Raw genomic sequence first — 22,260 nt, forward strand, 5'->3', positions numbered from 1 at the left:
TATATATATATATATATATACACACACACACACACACACTGTATACATATACACATTCATATACAGTATATATCCGAGGCTGGAGGCTACCAATGCCTGACTATTGGAAGCAGTGCTAGGTCTGGACAGACACGTCATGGCGTTGAAGCCGCTGGGGTGCACTCTGTCATTCGGCAATGGTAGGCTTCAACAATGAATGGGAGCTTTAGCTGTACCAGGTAACCCTTCTGACTGGTTCCCTTTCACATGATGGGGGGGAAAAGTTTAAAAGTACCTTGCCTAAGTGACAGACAACAGGATGGTTTGGTACTTCCTGCAGCCTGACTGATTGTTTTTTCTTTTGAGGTTAAGTTATTATATCTGATATCAAAGCTGTGCATTTTGTTTTCTGTAACACAAGTAGAATTTCTTGTCTTTGTGCACATTGACCAGGAAGGACATGCAGCAGGACCAGAAAGAAGATTATATTATAATTCCAAAACTAGGACCCTTCTGCGCTTCCCTCACCCTACTGATTATATACTAAGGAAGCTACAGATAGCAGACTGGAGATGTATGGTTACCTTGTATCTTCTCAGGACCATATGAGAAAATGAATTCCACTTTTCCGTATTCCGGGAACCTCTCATCTAGGAGAAAAAACATGAATCGGATTATCTTGGGAGCAAACATTATGGTAGAGAATAATATGAATTTTTGTCAAAATGATATTAAAAAAAGTTCATATTTTAGTTCTACTATATAATTTAGGTAAGGGTAAACATGTCACTTTACAGTAAGAGGTTTCTATGCTTAGGTCCTCGGGGAAGAGATATAAACAGCTTTAATGTTGAAAAACCCTTTTAGTTTCAGGTATCATAGGAAAGGCATTCGTGAGTCGAATGTTTTTTTTTTTAAAGGGTGATATTTTTATCACCCATAAGGCAAACCAGCCATGGAGCACCAGTCCTCCCACTGACACCAATGATAGAGCACTATTCCTCCCACGGGCACCAACAATGGGGCACTACTTCTTCCACTAACAAGTAGTTAGGGCACTATTCTTTCCACTGGCACCAAAAATGGGGCACCATTTCTCATCCCTTACACCAATGATGGGGCACCATTCCTCCCCCCTGATACAAATGATGGGCCCAATTCCTCCCAGTGACACCAATGACGGGGAACTATTCCTCACTGGCACTGGCACCAACAATGGAGCACTAATTCTTCCACTAACAATGATGGGGCACCATTCCTCCCAATCACACCAATAGGGGGGAACTATTCCTCCCACTGACACCAATAGTGGGGAACTATTCCTCCCACTGACACCAATAGTGGGGAACTATTCCTCCCACTGACACCAATAGTGGGGAACTATTCCTCCCACTGACACCAATAGTGGGGAACTATTCCTCCCAATCACACCAATAGTGGGGAACTATTCCTCCCAATCACACCAATAGTGGGGAACTATTCCTTCCACTGACACCAACGATGGGGCACTATTCCTCCCACTGACACCAACGATGGGGCAATACTCCTCCCACTGACACCAACGATGGGGCAATACTCCTCCCACTGACACCAACGATGGGGCAATACTCCTCCCACTGACACCAACGATGGGGCAATACTCCTCCCACTGACACCAATGATGGGGAACTATTCCTCCCATCGGCACCAACAATGGAGCGCTGTATCTTCAACTGATGAGGGCATTTTTTTACTCTCAATCACTCCAGGCATGTTTTACTCCTATTAACCATGGTACGGCACCCCAATAGTCTGCTGAACAGTGAACTGACCCCTTTGTTTAAAACGTTTGACGACCCCTAACAATATATGTACATATGCACACACAAACACCATACACGACTAAGCAGCATTGTTGCCTTGTACCCCCTGTGTTCTGGATTTTGCCACTCTCACAACACAAGAACAGACTGGCAGATTACCCGGCTTCTTTGGACCAAATTAGTTCTATTGATTTTATGTTTAGCGTGTTTGCACTGGTATGCATGAGGAAGGACTATCAGCATTGTTATATAAAACACAAAATACAATAAAAGGAGTCACAGTTGTTAATCTGCAGAGGCAGGAAGCTGAAACAAATTGCTACAAATGTTATATGTATTTTATAAAGAGTGATTGTATCAGCTCTGCCATTGCAGCCAATATACAGATTATCATCAGGCTATTTAGGAGCCGCCTCCATCCGCTGCACGACTGTCTGCACCATTATTGATATTCCTGCATCAGCTCCGGTAGCTACCAGTAAACTCAGCAGTAGGGCCGGTAGCGAGGGGAGCAATCAGCAATTTTGGCATCCGGTATGGATGAAGCATTAAACTTAAAAGGGACGGGTCTCTCACGTGAGGTCCTGTGGGAGAATGAAGGATTGCTGCTGGATGCAGCTTCAGAGCTAATATTGGTTGCAGGTCAAAGGTCGCAGGCTGACGGCATCATGTTAAACCCTATCTGTGTCACAGGAACAGGTGCTAAATGACTGAAGTAAAGGACGGGAGCTTATTTTCATGTCAGCACCTAATATAACATATCGGTTTTCTCATTGTGTGGTGCTACTACAGGGACAGAGAGGGACATTTGGTGGCATTTAACCAACTGAGGCCTGCACCAAAAGGACAGAGAAGCTGTGCATTCCACTTTCCTCCTTGCATTGCCCAGATGAAGCATTGGCAGGTGTATATATTCAAATGTCCTTGATTTTGGGTGTTATGACTCCCTAAGACTGGCTTTGGGTATTAGGACTCCCTGGCTTTGGGTATTAGGACTCCCTGGCTTTGGGTATTAGGACTCCCTGGCTTTGTGTACTCCCTTACTATGAGCCACAGCATACTGAGCTGAGCGGCTTTTGATTTGTGCTCTGGCATGCCAATATCACCATAGCTCTGGGGTTCAGACCATACCTGATGGAGTTGGATTAATCCTGGTTGCTCCTCCTTGAACAAGCCTACTGGCTTAGACATTGGCCCAAACACCACCCTGACATTGCATTTACTTCAACAGGATGGACTGGGAAATACAAGACACCGCCAGTCTTTAGCTTTGAGTGACGGACCAGTGTCATTTGACCAACTCCCCCTAGTCAAGGATCAGCTGCCAGTAAGGGATCATCATGGCAACATGGGTTCATTGTATTACCACACTATAGGAGTTCTTTTTATAATAGACGAGTACAGGAATGTCCTATAGTTGTCAGCACCATCTAGGGGAGCTAGGGCCGTGTACCTGGGCTATACACTGGACGGTACCTCTAAATGTTGCTCAGACTTAATTACGTGACACCATGCATTCTAGATAGAAGGACCCAGCCCACTGCTGCAACCGGAGAAGAGGAAGCATCCGTTATGTCATTGGATAGGCCAGAGAGCCCTTGGAAAAAAGGCATATATAGGTAAACTCCCTGGCTTTGGGTATTAGGACTCCCTGGCTTTGTGTACTCCCTTACTATGAGCCACAGCATACTGAGCTGAGCGGCTTTTGATTTGTGCTCTGGCATGCCAATATCACCATAGCTCTGGGGTTCAGACCATACCTGATGGAGTTGGATTAATCCTGGTTGCTCCTCCTTGAACAAGCCTACTGGCTTAGACATTGGCCCAAACACCACCCTGACATTGCATTTACTTCAACAGGATGGACTGGGAAATACAAGACACCGCCAGTCTTTAGCTTTGAGTGACGGACCAGTGTCATTTGACCAACTCCCCCTAGTCAAGGATCAGCTGCCAGTAAGGGATCATCATGGCAACATGGGTTCATTGTATTACCACACTATAGGAGTTCTTTTTATAATAGACGAGTACAGGAATGTCCTATAGTTGTCAGCACCATCTAGGGGAGCTAGGGCCGTGTACCTGGGCTATACACTGGACGGTACCTCTAAATGTTGCTCAGACTTAATTACGTGACACCATGCATTCTAGATAGAAGGACCCAGCCCACTGCTGCAACCGGAGAAGAGGAAGCATCCGTTATGTCATTGGATAGGCCAGAGAGCCCTTGGAAAAAAGGCATATATAGGTATTTTTAAATTCAGAGTACAGCTTTAAATGGCAGCCGTCCTTTCACAAGGTGTTATTTCTCCTAATATATCCTGAAACACCAATCAACGTAATAATATATAAACCTTCCACCCACCCCGGCCTTTCTTTCCTTGTACTCTGAGAGCTGTGATCATAGACCCATACCAGAGTATACATTGCATTGTTTACATGCAGCTTGTCGGCGGTCCACACTGAAGTGAAGAGAGCAGATGGTTTGCACTAAGCTTAATGAATAAAGTAAAACCTTGTTTGGTGCAATCGTGTGCGATCACAAATTCAGAATTGAAGCCCTGATGAAGGGGGTGGGTTTGAACCAATGAAACACATTGGATTTTTCTTCTAACCTCTTGCCATTAAAATAAAAATGTTACTGGACTCACTTTAGATCTGTAGCGCTCTTATCGTTTGTATATTCTCCAGACTACTCCAGGGATACCCCAGTTGACAGAGAGCTGCCTCTAAGTGTTGGATTCTAAGCCTGATTTGGTCTACCCTTGGATCCAGTGCTCTACCAACACAGCCTTGCACAGAACAGGTTTCAGGAGGTTCTAAAGTCAGACATTTGGACTCATTCACTTGGAAAGATGTTTATCTCAGAGCACATTAAATGGACTCTACCTTTAAAGGCTTCATCCAAATCTTCCTTTCCGAACACGATCCCAAGATCATGGATAGCACACGTGTGAAACTGCACACGGAACATTATATCTCGTGCTGGGCTGCGGAACTTCTTGTGGTAACACTTCAGCTGTAGAAACAAGATAAGGGACCCAATGAAAGGTTGGCTAAGGACATGCAATACAAACCTGATGTACCCCGAATGAACATTCAAACACTCAGGGACCGAGGATGGAGAGGGTGTGAAGAAGGCAACCATGTAGATTCTTCAGTTCCTGCTCCTGGACCCCACATGAGCATTGAAAAGAAGAATCTCATTGGCTTCTAGAAACTAAAGTTTAGCCTAAATTTCAGGTGATGTTACATTTAAAATCAAAGTGACAAGTTCGGATGATCAAATCTAAATGTTGTTATTTTTAGAGGTTCGGATTTCCTGAAGTCTTCTGGGAGAAATGGGCCCAAGGCTTCTTCCCTATAGAGTATCTGCTTCTCCTGATGTCTGGGTTTCCTTCACTTGACTGCCAGTGCCAACGCCCTTCCCCCTTACATAGTTACATAGTATTTGTGGTTAAATAAAGACATAGGTCCATCAAGTCCAACCCATATAGGTCCACGCATCATCTCATTCTTAGGGATACTGGTATCCCTGGATATTACGGTCCCTCAAGAAATTGTCCAAACGTTTCTTGAACAAATCTACACTCTTGGCTGAGATGACGGCCGATGGCAGTGAGTTCCAGGCCTTACCGCTCTTACTGTAAAGAACCCTCTTCGCCCCTTGTGCTGGAATTTTTTCTCCACCAACTTTAGGTGGTGGCCTCTAGTCTTTGTAATGGAGTTAATCTCAAACAGTTTGTTGCCAATGTTGCTGTCACCATTGAACATCTTGTACATGAAAATCATATCCCCCCTTAATCTCATTAATTCCAGCGTAAACATGTTTAAGGTCAGAAGCCTTGTCTCATAGCTCTGGTCATCCATTCCCCTAATTAGTTTGGTTGCCCTCCGCTGGGCTCTCTCCAGTTCAAGGACATCCCTTCTCAGTACCGGCGACCAAACCTGGTCATATCCCTGGTCAAATTTGTAAAGGAAATGGCTCAGGCCGCTTTTTGGCCCCATCATCTCGTCATAAGTGGTCAAAGCTGCCAGGAGCTTCCCCAACCATTCTGTACAATTCTTCATCATTAACCGCTCTGTGATAGGCAATTTTTTGTAGAGTTCCTTTGACTTCATCGTGAATTCTGGATCATACATTTTGAATTTTCGAGGTTTTCAAAAAAAATTTTGAAGGTTTGTCCCAACTTTTCTAAAGTTGACTCATGTCTACTAGAAACGCTCCTTTCCTCTTCCTTCATCCCAGCTTTCCAGGTTGCTAAGAGCTGGGCAGAGACATGTCTATGACCTTTACATCAGGGACGTGCGGTCAGTGGCGGTCAAGTCTGAAGCTGACAGCTTTTTCTCCATTCAGATCGGCTTGTTACAGGTTACACAGCAGGGAAATCCTCCCCACTGTGTAACCCGTCATGGACGGAGCGCTGGATGTTAATTACAGGCGGCGCTGCATCCGGCTTTTGACAGGTAGTTAGGTTACACAGCAGCGGGCTTCCCCACTGCTTGTGTAACCTAACATGGTGAGGCAAGAGCTGTCACAGACTCTACTCTGTGTTAGAGGTGTGAGCTCTGTGGATGACTTGGACCAATGGCAAAGCACTATTGGTCCAAGCTGTCCAATCAAAAAAAAGAAAAACCAGTGAGGCCATCGATCTCGATGCCTTACCAGTGACGAGCAAGTGAGGGACAGGGAGGCTCCTCCCCACACAGCTTGGTTAGCGAGCTGGGGGTGGGGCCTCAGCGGGATGGGACGCAGCTTCGGCAGGACGGGGCGGAGCTTCGGCGGGCTAGGGGAATGCCCCACCCAGCACAGAAGGCACGGCACGCCACTGCTTTACATATCTCCCTGCCCAGCTCTTAGCAACCTGGGACGCTCTGGCCGGAAAGGGGCCTCATTATAGGGACGGCCCTGCTCTGTGTATAAATGTACATAGAGCCTCTTGTTATCATGATCTATAACAGACTTGCTAAATATGAAGACGGAGAGCACAGATGATCATCTTACCAGGATGTCGCCCTTCAGTAGCAGCCCGGGTTCTATGGTGATACAGATGCTGGTCTGGCTGTCTCCCTGCACGTTGCTAATTGGGGGACAGAAATAAAAAAATCTGTTACAATGTAACACAATCCATTGAGATCCGTCTTTGGTCATTTCCTACTCTAGTTTGCAAAATACTTCCTTACACATAGAATACATCAGGGGTAGGCGACATGAGGCATAGCAAGACTCTGCCAGCCATAGGCATGGCTCTGAGAGGCAGAGACATGATGGGATATGTTGTCCCAAGGTTGCCTATTCCTGGAACACATTGATGGACACATAGTGCCAATAAGGGGTGAACTATGCTACAGATCCTCATCTCAGTGGCGGAACTACCAGGGTCGCAGAGGTCGCGGCCGCGACCGGGCCCTGGAGTTCCGCCACTTGGAGGGGGCCCAGCACAGGAGGACGGGGCCTGTAGTAACCGCTGATTACCAGGATATTTATTATCCCGGTAACCGCTAATATCAGTCCCGAAGGGAGAGTGTTTTGTTTTTTTTCCTTGTCTAAATTTTGTTTAAAAAAAAAAATCTAAATTTCGGGGGGGCATGGCCTTCATGGATGCTTGCATTGGGGCCCTGGGGTCACTAGTTACGCCACTGCCTCCTCTCATTATTGAACTGCACTGTGCAATTTGGGGGAATGGACAGACAGTCTTTCACTTCTATGGCAAGGGTTGGAACCCCGCTCTGTTTTTATTTTTATAGCTGCTTTGGGGATTCCCCGCTCTATTTGTCCTGGCCACCATTGTCACTAGTACAGAAAGTGATGGGAAATCCAACTTTTCTCAGCTGTCACCGGAAGAGGTAAAGGGGAAATCCTCTAAGGGGACACTTGTTTCTGGGAAGTGAATTCCCCTCACTTTGGAGAGAATCCCACTCACTTCCTGTTACATCTTCAGGACAGGATGTAAAGAGAAATCTCTCCAATGGGTCATAGACACCAGCGTTTTGTTCCCTATTCCAATAAAAAAAAAAGTTTTGTCTTCAGAGTTGCCTGCCTATATTATCCTTCAGTAACACAGAGGACTCATTAAATGGTTGTGGAAAATTTTCCTCAAGAAAGACAAGATGGCTGATGGGACACCAGATGCAGTGCCTATGGACACCTCCTAGGATAGAGGTCACAGGGGACAGGGAGAGAACGGAAAGCAGCAGGAAGTGAATAAGAGGGGGGCGTGGGAAAGAATGTCCGAACATTGTAAACAAACCAAATATGTGGGAACCGGCGAGAGGGATGAACGGTTAAAAACAAAATAATGTTCTGAATCTAAAAATATATTGCTGAAGAATAAATAAGCGAAAGCAGAGGGGGAGGAGGAGGGAGGGGGGGGAGGGGGTCGGCTTAGTTTAGGAATGAGGAAAATACTATCGGGACAATAGGACTGAAATCATGATTGTGGTGAGGAAGACAACACCTGACCGATCTGTCGCATTGTATAAAGTGGACAAGACTCCATATGTTAGCAGGACACTTGTACAAATGATAATGTATGAGGGTGGTTATGTGTCGCCCTCTAGTGGCTACAAAACAGATCAGCACTTTCCTGATAGAACCTTAAGAAAACCAGCAAATTGTTCCAGTACACAGTTGTGAGCTGAAATAATCCCAGTTCTGTTCACACAGTCTTGTGATTCACATAATTCTGCCAGAATGCCCAGCCAGCAGATGACTATTAGGCCTCATTCACACGAGAAAAGGCCGGCACGTACAGCTCCATGCTGCGTGCACGGCCATATCGGGCAGCTCCCGGGAAGGACAGGTGCTGCGTGTGATTAGTATGCAGCCCCGTCCTTCTCTATGGGACTATGCGGCCGTACGCCGCCCTATGCTCACCCGCCCTGCACGTCCGTGCGGGTGTCCATAATTATATGCTGACAGGATGTATCCTGTCTGCGTTCAAGCAGGGACACCCGCACCCGTACGGACCTGTACTCATTCACTTTATATCATTAAAAGCCAACACACTTTAGGGCTTCAAAGGGCTCTCCTTCCCCAGGGCCCTCCTTCCCCAGGGCCCTCCTTCCCCAGGGCCCTCCTTCCCCAGGGCCCTCCTTCCCCAGGGCCCTCCTTCCTCAGGGCCCTCCTTCCCCAGGGCCCTCCTTCCCCAGGGCCCTCCTTCCTCAGGGCCCTCCTTCCCCAGGGCCCTCCTTCCCCAGGGCCCTCCTTCCCCAGGGCCCGGTGTTGTTGAACAAAGTGTGCATTGGATTGATAGAACTGGAGGGATCCTGAGGGGGAATTACTCTGATGATCAGCATATGGAGGGATCATCATACTAATTATCACTCGGGATCCCTACAATTCTATCAGTCCAGTGTACGCTTTGTTCAACAGTACCAAACCCTGACGAAGGGGGACCCTTTGAACCCCAAAACCCTAACCCTAAGACTGTTTAAAATGAAATCTGGATTCTTTATGTTCTGCTTCTGGCACTTTCCTCTTTGCATACCCAATCCCTACTTGAGCCAAGAGCCGACCTCCGGCCACCACTCCCGGGAGAGCCGCCTATGAAGGATCATTCCTTCTACACTGATAAAGACCTGACTGGGGACACCTACTCCAGGTCCCACACCTTTCTTCTTCTCCACTGGAGAGATTTACCCTCACTTCCTGTCCCGGTGACAATGGCTACACTAGACAGGAAGTGAGGAAACATTTGTAACAGGGGCACTGTCCATGTCCCTGTTACAGATGTTCCCCTACTTCCTGTCTGGGGAGACTATTGTCTCTGTAGCAGGAAGTGAGGGGAAATCTCTCTAGTGGGGTCCCAGATAGCATAAAAACCTGTTCGGAGTTGTAATCCTTCCTCGCTCTATCAAAAACTACAAGGAAACATTTCGGATGGACATACACTTTAAGTTCACCTCACCATAATGTGTTTGCATTTATTGGCTCCAAACTAAAAATAAAAGTTGAGAATGGAATTCTACTTTAAATCAGAAATAACCCCCCTTCCCCCCTCCCCCTCTCCCAGCCAAACACATAAAACAAGATAAAATCTTACTATATTCCAGACGTGTAGACGGGCTGCATAGCTTGATAGATCTTCAGAAATGGGCGACAACCTGGGAACGGCACCGGAAAGAGGTCAGAGGTCAATGTGTAATAGTCTACAAGTGTTAGATTGTCAGCTCTTCAGCACAAAACCTAAATGAATAAACTCGCACTTGTTGGGATCTCGCTGCAAATGTCAAACCAGCGTGTCATTGGGGTGTATGCAGCTCTCTTACCCTAAAGTGTATGTACACCCAGGGCCGGTGCGGCCACCAGGCAAACTAGGCAGCTGCCTAGGGCACAGCCTCGACCAATCACCACTGAGACGCCGCAGCTGAAGCGGATCTCGACAATTGTGCTGGGATCCGCCCAGCTGCGTGACTGACAGCTGGCTCTGCCTATCTAGAGGCAGAGCCAGCTGTACCGCCCCCTCCCCCGTCTGTTCCGCCAGTCAGCGCTGGCACATCGGAGCGGGGGGAATCCATCCCCTCCCCTGTCACGGCAGAGAGCTGTGACAGGATCGAGAGGTCAGTGAACGCCGGTATGTGTTCGCTCACCTCCCGATCTACTGAGCCGACCTGTGACAGTCTCATTGTCACAGGTCGGCTAGAACTATGAGGTGACTGAAAAGCACCCCCCTCATACTTCTCCTTTAATAGCCAGTCTGGCATTGGCTATTTAAAATAAAAACAACCAATAGCAGTCTGGCTTTTGCACCCGGCTGCTTAATATTCTATCACCGGCCTTGTATAGACCCAATAACAGAAATATAATGTATCACAATTTACCAGTCATTAGATGTTCTGCCTTTATTGTCAAACTTCTTGTCCTAGAGTGACAACACTTACTCACTGTACTGTATCTACGAAGCAGCGTTGTCACCCAAGGACAGGACAATACAACACCTCCACCCTCTCTTCTCCATAACAGAGGGGAATGTTCTGTACTCCACCAAGGGGAACCAAATGGTTAATAATACTTGAGAGGAGACGGTAGAGAACACAGGAGAGCATTGGATTTCTGGCAACAGGTATCTAAAATTAAAGGGCCACACCGCGACATTCAAGTCCAGAGATGGGCAGAGGTGGAGTCCAATGGAGACATTTGACTTTGTTGGTTGATGAGACGACTTACCTCCTTTGGACTCGAAGTTGGGTATACCGTGCATGATGACGTGGTGGAGGAACAAGGGCTTGTTATTCATCTTGATGCCGCCGGACAACAGGCCGCTGAAATAATGTATATACCTGCAGACGAGGGAGGGAGACGGAATTCAGGAAAACGATAACGAAAGGAACAACAAAATCCAACAGACGCAGACCACTGCCGACCTACAGAGCTCAGGAACGGGGGTCTGCCATGTAAAGTCTGCCTAAGGGACGGTTCACACCACAAGTGGTCAGCCCCTGGAACGCACTATATTGCAACCTGGCCGGCTCCCTGCGTTCAGGGGTGGAAGGGGGCGTGGCGGTGCATTGAAGTCAATGGCACCGCAGCCATGCCCCCCTGCCCGCAGTGCCATCGCCCGCACCAGAACACATGGCACACTAGTGCCTACGTTGCGGTCCAGTGCCATCTGCAAAAATAGTGCTTGCAGCATTTTTGCAAATCGCGCTGGATCCCACCTCTGAACGCAGACCCCTCTGGAACGCACTGTTTGTGGTGTGAACCGGCCGTAAAACTGAATTCCAGGCAAACCGCTAAATATAAGTATGGGACATGTTTCTGTCCATCCACTTTCACAGCTCTGTCACACAGAACAGTCTTGTCTGGTGGAGCACAAGACCGGTTTTCCTCTGCTGAAGTTCAGTAACACTTACAGGTCTTGTCCCTCCCCTAACCTGTTCAAAAAATTGACAGTGAGAAGCAGCAGGCAGATGAGCTCATGTCTCTGCTCTCTCCTCCCATCAGAATGTTCCTTGCATTGCAGCACAACTGATTGGCTCCTTGTGTTGCTTTTCCCTGCACCGGCCTGAGCTCTGCTGTACAGGGGCTGCAAGAGGCTAATATCAGGTCATCTAAAGATGTATTAATGAATACGGAGCAGCTTGTGCCGAGCTCCGATCCCCACATAGAATTCATGTGATATAAGGCTGCCGGCCTTCACTTTAAAACAATGATTCATCCCACAGAACAGTATGGAGAGCCGGGGGAGGGGGCATGTTAGCTGAGAACAAGGCGTATAAGAAAACTCTTAAAGGATACCGCCCTCTTGTGGCCATGTTGACCTACGCATCACATGGACATCTTTAGTAACAAGATTTAAAGGGGACGTACTCTTTGTAAAGTTCTCACATGCTTTAGATACGACTGTCACAATGTATCAATGTATCTTCATGTTTCACATTGGCTCATTACATAGCATTGTGCTTCCTGCTGTGGGAGTGCAGCACAGTGATGGTGTTATGCCGCCCCTGTTATACAGCACAAGGAAACTGGACACACGTTTTCATCAGAAATATGTATTTGGCATTGACAGGTTTGAACCCCCCGAACTCAATGCAAAACCTCAAACAAGGCAACCAAATTCTAAACCTTAACCCTGTGCAAACCCGGGAACTCAGCTCAGGGATGGTGGGGGCCCCTCATAATGGGCACATCAGGTGTACAGTCCCGGGAACTCAGCACAGGGATGGTGGGGGCCCCTCATAATGGGCACATCAGGTGTACAGACCCGGGAACTCAGCACAGGGATGGTGGGGGCCCCTCATACTGGGCACAGCGGGTGTACAGACCCAGAAACTCAGCTCAGGGATGGTGGGAGCCCCTCATAATGGGCACATCAGGTGTACAGACCCAGGAACTCAGCACAGGGATGGTGGGAGCCCCTCATAATGGGCACATCAGGTGTACAGACCCGGGAACTCAGCACAGGGATGGTGGGCCTCATAATGGGCACAGCGGGTGTACAGACCCGGGAACTCAGCACAGGGATGGTGGGCATCATAATGGGCACAGCGGGTGTACAGACCCGGGAACTCAGCACAGGGATGGTGGGAGCCCCTCATACAGAACTGTGCAGAGGTGTAACCAATAGATGAGGTTGCTTGGAGCTTGGTCCCCTATAACACAATATGACCACAGGGGTACTGACCGCTTCTGCGACGGCTGTGCGACCGGAAGAACCTTGTCTTCATAGAAACGCCTCATTGCAAACCTGTCCAGAGCCTGATCTGCACTGTGGAAGAAGGAAGAGACATTAGAAGGGATTTCGCAGAAGGGCAGAGTATGGTATCACTATTATGCAAGTCTGCATTTTACATAAAACCAATGGCCCTGATTCATCGAGCTGCACTAGCACTTAAAACATGCCTAATAGTGCCTTATGACATGCTAGAGTGGCCTCTCAATCACATTTAAAGCATGCCAATTTAACATGCTCTAGGTAATACTGTGAGCGTGATAAATCAGAACCTAATTGCATATGAGCTGCACAGCACAGTAAGCCGGACCAATATCCTTATCTCAACGTTTGTGCACTGAGCCCCTATGAGCGCCCTCTAGTGGCCGATCTACAAACTCATAGTATTAACTCAATATTAAAAATGCAGACAAGCAAACTTGTGTGGGCCTCAAAAATTAATTCAAACTCTGTATCAATAAACTCAAATATGGCTCGATGAAAATACACTGTACTCCTTCCTTTTGCGGGATTTGCCGCCATTAGTGTACGATAATCGGCAGGTGTATGGGCACCTTTACTCTCAGCTGGTGACTGGACAGTGGAAAGAGGAGCAGCGCAGTGATGAGCTCTTCTCTCTCGGCTCTTTCCTCCTATCAGCATGCTTTTTTGTTAGTACATCAACGGAGTGGCTTCTTGTGCTGCCTCTTCCTCTCACACTCCATCTCTGCTGTACAGGGACCACCAGAGGCCGATGCCAGGTCACGTTCAGGTACTTACACGGCTTGCATTTAATGATGTATTGATGATTACAGAGAGTCATTACGTTGCATCTTTTATATCTGCCTGAAAGTCAGCCTTAAAGCAGAACTTTGTGCATATAAAAATGTAACCCTTGCAGCAGGGCTGACCACCCGACCCCCCCACACCCCTATTTTGGTCAACGGTCTAAAATTAAAAAAAACATAGTCACCTGATCCTCCATCCTGCACAGTGACCACTCACCTCTTCCCCCCCCCCCCCCCCCCCTCCCCATCACATCTAATACAAGTCAATAGATATGTATTACACGTGATGGCATCGGCAGGTCTTAGACCGCTGAAGCCTGGGGGAGAAGAGGCTGTGGGGCCCAGTCTAGCAGCAAGGCGAGACCGGAGTATATCTTTTTTATTTTAGACCCTAGACCAAGATGAGCAGTTAAAGGAGAACTATGGGGTTAAGTCTTTTCCCCATAGTTCTCCTTAGGGTAACAGGAGGACACAAACTAGCATCCTCCCGTCACCCTAAGCTCAGCTACAGCTCGCGGTATACTGAGACGATGCAGCCGGAGCGGATCCCGACATCGATGTCGAGATCCGCCCAGCTGCGTGAGTGACAGCTGGCTCTGCCTATCTAGAGGCAGAGCCAGCTGTACCCGCCCCCTCCCCCGTCCGTTCCGCCAGTCAGCGCTGGCAGATCGGAGCGGGGAGGGGGGAATCCAGCCCCTCCCCTGTCACGGCAGAGAGCGGTGATAGGATCGAGAGGTGAGCGGACACACCAGCATGTGTTCGCTCACCTCCCGATCTACTGAGCCGACCTGGGACAGTCTCATTGTCACAGGTCGGCTAGAACTATGAGGTGAGTGAAAAGCACTCACCTCATAGTTCTCCTTTAACCCTTGGGGGTTCGCCCCACTGCCAGGGTCCATTTATTAGATGCCCTGAGTTCTTCTTTAAGGATAACATTTCTGCATAATCCCAGTGTGACTGGTTCTCAGGTTCAGTGGTTTTCAATAAGCTATAGTCTGTAACGAATTGTATAAACAGAACAGCAGAAACCCTGCGGCCCCTGACTGTGAAGGCTCCACAATTCATAGAAAGTCCAAGGTTTGGGGTCATCGGGGGCCCGTATTTGTAGCACAGGTGAAGACATACACACAATGGATTATCAGAAGCCTGTCTGTGCGGGATACCTGGCAGATATGTTGCTGTAGTGCATGTAAGCCGCGATAACCACTCCGGTGCGCCCTCGATTTCCCTGAAACGAAAGCAACAAAAACTTCAGATGGGCCTTCTGCAAACTTTACCTGACCATACACATTACAGTCTGACTGTGCAATCTGATTTAGTGGGCGGGCCCACCTGACTGGACACGTGTTCCTTTTTCCTGGTTACATGGGTGGAGAAAAAAGAGCCATTACACGGTTTGATGGGCTCGGCGTTTTATTCATGCCAACTGCCCTGGATTGGTTGGGACAGTCCTGCATCTTGGACCTCAGTCCTGATTATGTGTCCTGGGCCATGTCCGAGGATCACAGTGTCACCCTTATTGGAGACACTGCACAGTAACTCAATAAGGCGTTCATATTGTGATTGGGTGCCGCAAGTGGGCAGGCCGGAGTTGGGCGGGCCACCCCAATAAGTGGGAAGGGTCTGGGGGGGGGACCGCCCTGTCACTTGGCGGGCCTGAAGCAAACTATGGGCTGGGTTAAATGTATCCCGGGGATCAGGATTAAAAAGCGGATATGGATATAGCAAGAGGAAATCAAGTTGTCACTGGAACAAGTGTCTCCCCCAAGTGTCCCCCATTGGTAACATTTTTGGATTTCCCATCACGTTCTGTCCCAGTGACAATGGCCAGCTGGACAACAATAAGATAATCAGTACACAAACTATCCAAACCTGGAGAAGTTAATTGACCGTGTTCAGGGTTTTTTCTGTTTTTGTATTTAGGTTCTTGTTGGGTGAAAGTATTAAAAAAAAACATAACATAAAAACCTAAAAGGGGGTAAAGGTACCTTGTTGTGGATGACGACAACATTGTGGGGGTCGGCATTCAGCCACGTGTCCATGGCTTTACAAATACTGCACACCTTCTCCAGCGCCGGGGCATGGAGGTCCGGCCACCCGAAATCCAACACCTGCACGGAGAGAAGAGCCAACACGCTGACATTGAGAAGAATTCCGAGATATAAAAATAACATAAAGATAAGATTTTCTCTAACTTCCTGTCCCTGGGACACCATGAAATGAAGCGGAGGTCACAGAGAGCAATGAAAGGCCCTCAGCCTTCCCCCGCTCTATCCAAAATTAAATAAAAAGATCTAACTGGTGTTGGGCTGCATTTGCCGGCCTCTTTTTCTAAGTTCTAGCTCCTTGGTGGTGATGCTTACTGTATGCAATGGCTTCCAATCCAAAAATGTACCTGATCTGTGTACTAATGCCACCATTAAATAAATGTAGGGCTGGTAATTATTCAAATTTTTGTGTTCGATTAATCAAAATGTTTTTTAATCGATTAATGATAACGCACATACAGATCCAACTACATTGGCCTATACACATACAGCACAGCAATGAAGTAATAAAATGAACTAGGATCACACTAATCCAGCACGTTATTTATCTCACGTGCCCCACTCAATATGGCCGCCGCTTGAGTGGGGCAACTCAGATTAATAACGTGCTGGATTAGTGTGATCCTAGTTCATTTTATTACTTCATTGCTGGGCTGTATGTGTATAGGCCAATGCCTTGGCTGGCGCTCGTGCAGAAAGTTTCTTGGGCAAACTCACCGGCCCAAGTAGCTCCGTCGGCTAACGAAGGGGGGAGGAGTCCGGTGACGTCACGGATATGGACGTCACCGGACTCCTCCCCCTCTTCCCTTCGTTAGCCGTCACGGACATCGACGTCACCGGACTCCTCCCCCCTTCCCTTCGTTAGCCGTCACGGACATCGACGTCACCGGACTCCTCCCCCCTTCCCTTCGTTAGCCGTCACGGACATCGACGTCACCGGACTCCTCCCCCCTTCCCTTCGTTAGCCGTCACGGACATCGACGTCACCGGACTCCTCCCCCCTTCCCTTCGTTAGCCGTCACGGACATCGACGTCACCGGACTCCTCCCCCCTTCCCTTCGTTAGCCGTCACGGACATCGACGTCACCGGACTCCTCCCCCCTTCCCTTCGTTAGCCGTCACGGACATCGACGTCACCGGACTCCTCCCCCCTTCCCTTCGTTAGCCGTCACGGACATCGACGTCACCGGACTCCTCCCCCCTTCCCTTCGTTAGCCGTCACGGACATCGACGTCACCGGACTCCTCCCCCCTTCCCTTCGTTAGCCGTCACGGACATCGACGTCACCGGACTCCTCCCCCCTTCCCTTCGTTAGCCGTCACGGACATCGACGTCACCGGACTCCTCCCCCCTTCCCTTCGTTAGCCGTCACGGACATCGACGTCACCGGACTCCTCCCCCCTTCCCTTCGTTAGCCGTCACGGACATCGACGTCACCGGACTCCTCCCCCCTTCCCTTCGTTAGCTGTCACGGACATCGACGTCACAGGACTCCCCCCCCTTCCCTTCGTTAGACGACGGAGCCACTTGGGGAAGGGGGGAGGAGTCCGGTGACGTCGATGTCCGTGACATCACCGGATCGCCGACGGGACTCCCGGAAGCCGGCGGAGAGGTGAGTGTTTTCATTAGCCAACAAAATAATTTTAATCGATCAAAAAGTTTAAAGTGACATTAACCCTCAGATTTTTTAACATAAAACAATACTGTAATGTGCGCCTTACTGTAATCCATGGTAGTTTCCCTTCTCTTTGGTGCTCTTCCTTTTAAATCTGTATCTGTTCTCATGCTTGGGGAGAACTTCTGTTTTGCAGCAGACTGCCTTGTCTCAGGAATGGATACATGGTGTCTGTGTGTAGGTTTGTATAGGTTTGTAACCTGAGCCAGCACTACAGGAAGAGGCCCTGAGCTGCAAAGGGAAGTTCTCCCCAAGCATGAGAAGACATGAGGATTTAAAAGGAAGAGCAGCAAAGAGAAGGGAAACTACCATGGATTACAGTAAGGCGCACATTACAGTATTGGTTTATGTTAAAAAATCTGAGGGTTTAATGTCACTTTAACGATTAATCGAGAAATTAATCTTTAATTTCCACAGGACTAAATAAATGCTCATAGTAAAAAGCACACTGAGGTTGCTCATAGTTTTGACTGGCATCCCAAAGCACATTCAGAATGCACCTGTGTTGCAGTGAACTGCCAAAAACGCAGAAGGACCTACATTTTTGTGCATTGAGATGCATTACAACTCATTCTATTTAAATGGACCACCTGATGCAGTGCGCCTCAAGCCATGAAGCTGTGTGTGCTGCCGAACATTGCTATCAGGAGTATAATGGGCTCTGATTAAAAATTGATTGAGGTTATGGATCAGTTGATCAGTTTTGAAGAGCGAAGACAAAGGAAACATGTAAAATGTGGCACGGGTAATCAAGGACGGCTCTTCTTTGCCCAGCCATGGAGCGATTATCCTTCTCCGTGTAGCACACCAGCATCCAGCACGTCTAATCTAATCTGTCTGTCATGGAGACGGTCTGCAGATACGGCTATGACGTCATCACTGCAGTGGCGGCCATTTAGTACAGTTCCTCAGATGTAATACGTTGTTAATTGGAGGATTTATAATTGGAGGTAAGAACAATCCTTCTAACGCAATACGTCAGAGAACAGCCCAGAGCACCGAGTCACATTTCCTGCCAGGATCTACAGCAGCCATACATCCTAATGCCCTAATCTAATGAGCAGACTCCATGACTGCTCCGGTAATATGAATTGATATAAACCAGTTAGAGGCAACTTGCATCCTTCCAGCCATAGAAAAATTAAAAATACCAGCGTGCCCTGTCAACGCCACGGTTGAGTGGAAGGGTGTGGTGGGACTTGCAGTTCCTCAAAAGCTGTAGGGCTGGAAGTTGCTTCTTGGACCAGCCTGGGTCCCACCAAGCCAGATTCTACAACACGGATGCCACTAAGCCTTATTAAGTCACAACATTTAGGCCTCATTCTATCTCAGTACAATATTCATGTCGTATTCATAGTGATGGTCAGGCCTCAAACTATCACAATACAGTTTCAGATCTGTCTAAATCCATCACATTCTGGTCTCCTTGAAGCCTGACTCTACTACATTGGGTATCAATATGGTTTCTAGACTTTTCTATCACAACATGGCTTCTCTCTTTCTTCTATTTGTTCTAAAATGGCTTCTAACCAGGCCTGGTTCTACCACAACATGACCTCTATAAGGCCTCATTCTGTCAACTCATGGCTTCCATGAAGCCTTATTCTACCACTGCATGGCTTCTATAAGGCCTTAGTCTGACTCAGCTTGAAATCTGTAAAGTTAATGTGACCAAAACATGGCTTCTATCAGGCCCAATTTTACCACAATATAGCTTTTGTCAGAACTCCTCATACCAAAACATTGTTTCCATAAGGCCTCATTCAATTACAACATGGCTTCTTTCAGGACTTGTTTTACAACAACATGGCTTCTATAAGGCCTCATTCTACCACAACATGACTCATATAATGCCTTATTCTACCACAACAATGCTTCTATAATGTCGCACTCTATCACAACATGTCCTCTAAAAGGTCTTATTCTAGCAAAACATGGCTTCTACCAGACTTCATTCTACCGCAACATGGCTTCTATCAGGCCTCACTCTACAAAAACATGGTTTCTATCAGGCCTCACTCTACAAAAACATGGCTTCTATCAGACTTCATTCTACCGCAACATGGCTTCTATCAGGCCTCACTCTACAAAAACATGGTTTCTATCAGGCCTCACTCTACAAAAACATGGCTTCTATTAGGCCTCACTCTACAAAAACATGGTTTCTATCAGGCCTCACTCTACAAAAACATGGTTTCTATCAGACTTCATTCTACCGCATGCTTCTATAATGTCGCACTCTATCACAACATGTCCTCTAAAAGGTCTTATTCTACCAAAACATGGCTTCTATCAGACTTCATTCTACCGCAACATGGCTTCTATCAGGCCTCACTCTACAAAAACATGGTTTCTATCAGGCCTCACTCTACAAAAACATGGCTTCTATTAGGCCTCACTCTACAAAAACATGGTTTCTATCAGGCCTCACTCTACAAAAACATGGTTTCTATCAGACTTCATTCTACCGCAACATGGCTTATATCAGGCCTCACTCTACAAAAACATGGTTTCTATCAGGCCTCACTCTACAAAAACATGGTTTCTATCAGGCCTCACTCTACAAAAACATGGTTTCTATCAGGCCTCACTCTACAAAAACATGGTTTCTATCAGGCCTCACTCTACAAAAACATGGCTTCTATCAGGCCTCACTCTACAAAAACATGGCTTCTATCAGGCCTCACTTTACAAAAACATGGCTTCTATCAGGCCTCACTCTACAAAAACATGGCTTCTATCAGGCCTCACTTTACAAAAACACGGCTTCTATCAGGCCTCACTCTACAAAAACATGGCTTCTATCAGGCCTCACTTTACAAAAACATGGCTTCTATCAGGCCTCACTCTACAAAAACATGGCTTCTATCAGGCATCACTTTACAAAAACACGGCTTCTATCAGGCCTCACTCTACAAAAACATGGCTTCTATCAGGCCTCACTTTACAAAAACATGGCTTCTATCAGGCCTTACTCTACAAAAACATGGCTTCTATCAGGCCTTACTCTACAAAAACATGGTTTCTATCAGGCCTCACTCTATAAAAACATGGCTTCTATCAGGCCTCATTATACCACAATATGGTGTCTCTTTGGCCTCATTCTACCACAATATAACCACCACTAAACCTTATTGTGCCGGAACACAGCCCCCCTCCCCCCAGGCCTCATTCTCACCAGAGGACCACACATACTGCCACAAAATGGATTTAATGGGTCACAGTCTTCCATATCATGGCTTCTACATGGCCATCTTTGATCTGAACCATCATTAGGAAACAATTTCCAGAGTAAATCTCACCTTGGGATGGAGTTTGTTGATATCATGTCTCTTCTCAGACAGATTGAAGATCTAAACCCATAAACAGAGAACGGTTAGACACCATACCGGGTTCTACATTCATCTCGGAGATCTTCAATGAGAAATGTGGCACTTTGTTTGCTCACCAGGTAATTGTCTCCATGTTTGGACTTCAGCATATGTGCCACCTCTTTAAGGTTCCGGCAGAAAGTGGCCTCATCCGTCCCTGGGGAGAACGTGACGGAGATGATCCGCTCGGTGATGTAGGTGAGGTCGAGTTCACAGCTGTCCTCCATTGCGTGAATAAAGCTTAAACTCCTGTAAGAGTAGAGAGGACAAGCCACACTGAACTCCGGGAAATTAAATACAGAGCTGAAACATCGAAAATAGGAATGAAGAACATGAGATTCGGCTTTATTATGGGTTTTTTTTTGCCTTCCTCTGGATGCATTATATAGCTATATACCCCCCTTCTCCAACCAGGGCTGTCATCGCTACTGTGCGAATGGCTAAGATATTTCATTCCAGCCAATCAACAGTTTACAAAAAAAGGCTTGAGCAGGGGCCATCAAAGAAAGCTTAAGGATACATTCCTTGCTCTGACCATAAATAGGCAAGAGTAAGCAAAAGTTCTTCATGGCAGTTACCATAAAGTGAACCTCTATGGGCACAAATGTGAGACATGTTCTTTATGACACACCAACTCCAAGTGTGTGTAATGATCCGCCTTGAACCTGTGCCACCTGCTGGCTATTACTCAGCATTACCACTTGTAGACTCTACACACCTGACCTCATTAGTGAACTTTAACATGGCCAGATCTTCAAGCATATGCCTGATCAACAGGTTTCTTGCTCATTTCCTGATGAAGCTCTGTCTGTCTCTCACTTTCTGCTTTGTTTGTCTGTGTTTGTACTCTGTCTGTGCTTAACCTGATCATTGGACTTTTACCATTGCTAGTGTCCATATTGCTTCATTTACCCCTCTGGAATCGGGACTCTGTTTTCCCTCCCCAGTGAGGTATGGAACCTTGGATTCTTATTTGTCTGTCCTTGATCATCAGTGTGCCGAATCTGCAACGGTCTGCTATTTGCTCTGACTGTCTAAAAAACCTACTCTGTTCTAGCATCTTACCTCTACACAGGCTCCTCCCCCCTTCAGTCTATCATGAATGCAGTTGCTAGACTCATCCACCAAACCAAAAGCTCAGTGTCTGCAACCCCTGCACTGGCTTCCATCCCCTGCCCCCTCTGCCAATCCCTCCACTGGCTTCCATCCTCTGCCCCCCTCTGCCAATCCCTGTACTGGCTTCCATCCTCCAAAGGATAAAATTCAAAATAATAACAACCACTTACAAAGCCATCCACAACTCTGCCCCCAGTTAGATCTCCAACCTTGTCTCAAAGTATCACCCTAACCAGCCCCTCGGCTCTACCAAACAAAGACCTCCTGCTCTCTAGCTCCCTCGTAAACGCCTCCCATGCTCACCTCCAGGACTTCTCTAGAGTCT

The 22,260-nt window shown here is 47.4% G+C and overlaps 1 protein-coding gene across 1 annotated transcript in view; it reads right to left on the reverse strand.

Moving 5' to 3' along the window:
• The window catches only part of TNS1 (tensin 1), a 326,036-nt gene that overhangs the window by 115,572 nt on the left and 188,204 nt on the right, over window positions 1–22,260 (reverse strand). Inside the window, 10 exon segments of the mRNA XM_018552581.1 lie at window positions 564–629; window positions 4,671–4,800; window positions 6,787–6,862; window positions 9,827–9,887; window positions 10,951–11,063; window positions 12,911–12,994; window positions 14,889–14,953; window positions 15,714–15,836; window positions 20,751–20,801; window positions 20,897–21,068. Of these exon segments, the coding sequence (XP_018408083.1) occupies window positions 564–629; window positions 4,671–4,800; window positions 6,787–6,862; window positions 9,827–9,887; window positions 10,951–11,063; window positions 12,911–12,994; window positions 14,889–14,953; window positions 15,714–15,836; window positions 20,751–20,801; window positions 20,897–21,068 (941 nt within the window).

Source organism: Nanorana parkeri, unplaced genomic scaffold, assembly GCF_000935625.1.
Source record: "Nanorana parkeri isolate BGI_ZX_2015 unplaced genomic scaffold, ASM93562v1 scaffold92, whole genome shotgun sequence".
NCBI lineage: Eukaryota > Metazoa > Chordata > Amphibia > Anura > Dicroglossidae > Nanorana > Nanorana parkeri.